Here is a 3,785-nt window from a genome sequence, read left to right as displayed (position 1 = left end):
CTACGATTGGCCTCCTTGAAAAAATCTTCATTTAAAAATCTAAATACCTTGGGTCCAGAATTTTGCAAAAATCTTCATTTAAAAATAATTGTCTGTAAAGAGAGGAGGGTGTATGTTTATAAAAAGGGGGACGGAGTCATATTAAGATGTACCAACAGCGTCTCGACCGAAATACACCAGAAGAAAAAAATTAAACATTTATTTTTGTCAACCCGTATTTGCTTGTAATTTAGAATATGAAGTTCAATTTCCTAATTTTTTAATCAGAGAGATTATTTTCCTTTACGCCCATGGTACATGTTTACACCCAGTATGCCAAATATAAGATTACATTCTTCTATAATTGTTTTTGACCCATTACTCCAATGTGTTTTTTGTAACCCATATTTAAAACCACTCTATAACTATATTGTTCGCATGTCAGGACCCCCACCTCCGCCAAAATTAGAAAACAAGTTTTTTTCTGTTATAAATAATTAATTTCTTTATTCGATTCCAAAATACTGTTCAACCGTACGTGGCTTAAACAACACTTTATAACTTATTCTACTTAAAAACTACGCAGAGATCTAACTTAAACCCTAAAAAAATTAACATACTACTCATTACCATTCTTTCGACATAGCCTAGAGTAGGAACTGTATTTCTATTTTATTCTTATTAAATAATCAGTCATTTGCATTTATTCTAAATTATTCTAATAGTATCTCCCACTTTAATCGACTTCTTCAACGGTGGGTCCACTTCTGCTGCCACCAAAACCGCCCGCCTGTTGGCCACACGAAGGTCCAGCTCCATGCAATTTCGTCATAATGGGTGTGCAAATCTTTGTCACATCTTTCATTTTATCTTCGTATTCCTCCTTCTCGGCCAAGGTATTGGCATCCAGCCATTTAATGGTATCTTCACAGGCTCTCAGCGCTTCACTCTTTTCGTGTTCCGATATCTTATCACTGCCTGCCTGCTCCAAGGCCTGTTTCACACCAAACACATAACTTTCCAAATTGTTACGAGCAGCAATCTTATTGCGTTGCTTCTCATCTTCGGCAGCATATTTCTCAGCCTCGTTAACCATTCTATCGATTTCGGCTTGCGATAGGCGGCCCTTGTCATTTTTGATGGTGATATTTTTGGCATTACCGGAACTCATTTCCTTGGCGGAGACATTCAAAATACCATTGGCATCCAAATCGAATGTCACTTCAATCTGAGGCACTCCACGTGGAGCTGGTGGTATACCGGACAGATCGAAGGTACCCAATCGATTGTTATCCTTGGTCATAACACGTTCACCTTCAAACACCTGAATTGTAACACCAGTTTGATTGTCCGAATAGGTGGAGAAAGTTTGGGTCTGCTTGCATGGAATGCGAGTGTTGCGTTCAATGATTTTCGCCATTACACCACCAGCAGTTTCAATGCCCAACGAAAGTGGGGCCACATCGACCAGTAGGACATCTTGGATTTCACTACTCTTGTCACCACTGAGAATAGCAGCTTGAATGGCAGCACCATAGGCCACCGCTTCATCTGGGTTAATGGACAAGTTCAGGCTCTTGCCACAGAAGAATTGCTGCAGCAGATTTTGTACCTTTGGAATGCGTGTTGAGCCACCAACCAAGACAATGTCGTGGATATCATTCTTGTCCATTTTGGCATCGTTGAGAGCCTTTTCGACTGGTTGCAATGTCTGGCGGAAGAGATCGGCACACAATTCCTCGAAACGGGCACGGCTGATTTTGGTATAGAAATCAACGCCCTCAAACAAGGCATCAATTTCAATGGTGGCCTCCGTGCTGGATGAGAGTGTGCGTTTGGCCCGCTCAGCAGCTGTTCTTAGGCGGCGTAAGGCTCTGGGATTGGAACGTAGATCCTTTTTGTATTTGCGTTTGAACTCGTCGGCCAAATGGTTGACCAGGCGATTATCGAAATCTTCACCACCCAAATGGGTATCACCAGCCGTGGAACGTACCTCGAACAGGGAACCTTCATCGATGGTCAGAATGGAGACATCAAAGGTGCCACCACCCAAATCGAAGATTAATACATTGCGTTCTCCTTTTAGGTTCTTATCAAGGCCATAAGCCAGGGCAGCAGCTGTGGGTTCATTGATAATACGCAAGACATTCAAGCCGGCAATGCGGCCAGCATCTTTGGTCGCCTGTCTCTGGGAGTCATTGAAATAGGCTGGCACTGTGATCACGGCATCGCTGACTGTTTTACCCAAATACGCCTCGGCGGTCTCCTTCATTTTGGTCAGCACCATGGAACTGATTTCTTCGGGAGCGAAACGTTTTTGTTCTCCCTTGAATTCGACACAGATTTTGGGTTTACCGCCATCACTGACTACTTTGAATGGCCAGTGTTTGATATCTTCCATTATTTTAGGATCATCATATTTGCGACCAATCAAACGTTTGGCATCGAAGACTGTGTTTTTCGGGTTCATGGCCACCTGGTTCTTGGCGGCATCACCAATCAGCCGCTCGGTGTCTGTGAATGCCACATAACTGGGTGTTGTGCGATTGCCCTGATCGTTGGCAATTATCTCCACTTTGCCATGTTGGAAGACACCAACACAGGAATAGGTTGTACCCAAGTCAATACCAATTGCTACCATTTTTGTTGTTTCTCTGTTGTTCTGATTTCTTGCAGGAAGTTAAGTTTAGTTTTTTTTGTAGATGACTATTTTTTTCACGAGAATAGATTTTTTCCTTTAACTTTTTCACTTCGTTTTTAAATTTCGCGTTGAACAAGTTTTGTTTGGTTTAGTTTTGTTGTTTTTTTTTTCTCTTGTGCGTTGTTTACTCTTTGACCGTTTCTACTGAATTAATGCCGAAGAGAGCCGAACAGCTGCTATTTATACCGCAAAGCCCCACTGCAGAAATTTCCCGATACTCTTAGCGTGGTTTTATATTTGTCGGGATCGGGATCGGTGTTGAGAGTTTCTCTCCCTTGAGAGAGTAATTAGAGTTGCGCTATTTTTAATTTTGTAACAAGCGTACTTTTTGTTCACAACAGGTACGAATTGACATAAACGTACCAAAACAAAAATTAGATTTTTTTTATTATTCGTGAATACATTTACGCTTAAATTATAACATATATTATTTACGCATATAACAGGTATAAATATTGACCAATATTTCTCGGTAATTATGATTTATTATCATTTGAAGTAGAATTTTAGGTACCTTTTCGTACTTTTTTGTTCCTACCTGTGTTAATGTTTTCCAACACAATTCACAATTTACCACTGAGAGGGAGAGAAACTCTCAACACCGATCCCGATCCCGACAAATATAAAACCACGCTTACGAGAAGAATGTGGAAATTTCTAGATAAGTGGGGAAGAAGAGTGTTTCGTTTTTTATTTTTGTTACAAAGAGAATTGGCTGAACTATTCTCTGTCCCACTCTCTCTGTGGTGTGTGCTTGGCTATGGGAGAGTGCCGTTAAAAAAATGTAGCGGTTATTTGTGCAAAATGTCAGTAGTGTAGTATTTTCGAGATATTCATTCATGAATATTTGTTGTGTTTTCCATTTGGTGAGGGGGGTTAGTGTGTTGTCGGCACATTGTTGGGTTGTGTTGGTTGCCGGCTGGCAGGCCAAGATAATGAGAGTTTGTTTTGTTTTGGTTTTTTCTTGTGAAGAGCAGTGTTGGGCAAAATTAAATTGAGAGCAAGTGTGTGCGAGCGTAACTGAGAATTCACCATTAAAAACGACTGACGTAAAGAGAAAGAAATTGAAAATGTGTTTACCCATCGACCCTCAGTTACGGTAGCG

At 40.8% G+C, this 3,785-nt stretch overlaps 1 protein-coding gene across 1 annotated transcript; it reads right to left on the bottom strand.

The window, feature by feature from the left end:
• Nucleotides 1–715: 715 nt before the first annotated feature.
• On the bottom strand, nt 716–2,649 carry LOC133330586 (heat shock protein 70-like). The gene has a single exon (XM_061539025.1). The coding sequence runs from the start codon at nt 2,618–2,620 to the stop codon at nt 716–718; it is 1,905 nt and encodes a 634-aa protein (XP_061395009.1). The 5' UTR covers nt 2,621–2,649.
• Nucleotides 2,650–3,785: the final 1,136 nt, after the last annotated feature.

Source organism: Musca vetustissima, unplaced genomic scaffold (genome assembly GCF_032173495.1).
Source record: "Musca vetustissima isolate MV318-11 ecotype Yass unplaced genomic scaffold, APGP_CSIRO_Mvet_v1 utg15717, whole genome shotgun sequence".
Taxonomy (NCBI): Eukaryota; Metazoa; Arthropoda; class Insecta; order Diptera; family Muscidae; genus Musca; species Musca vetustissima.
The sequence above is the reverse complement of the archived record's forward strand: the minus strand, read 5'-3'. Positions and strand labels throughout refer to the sequence as shown.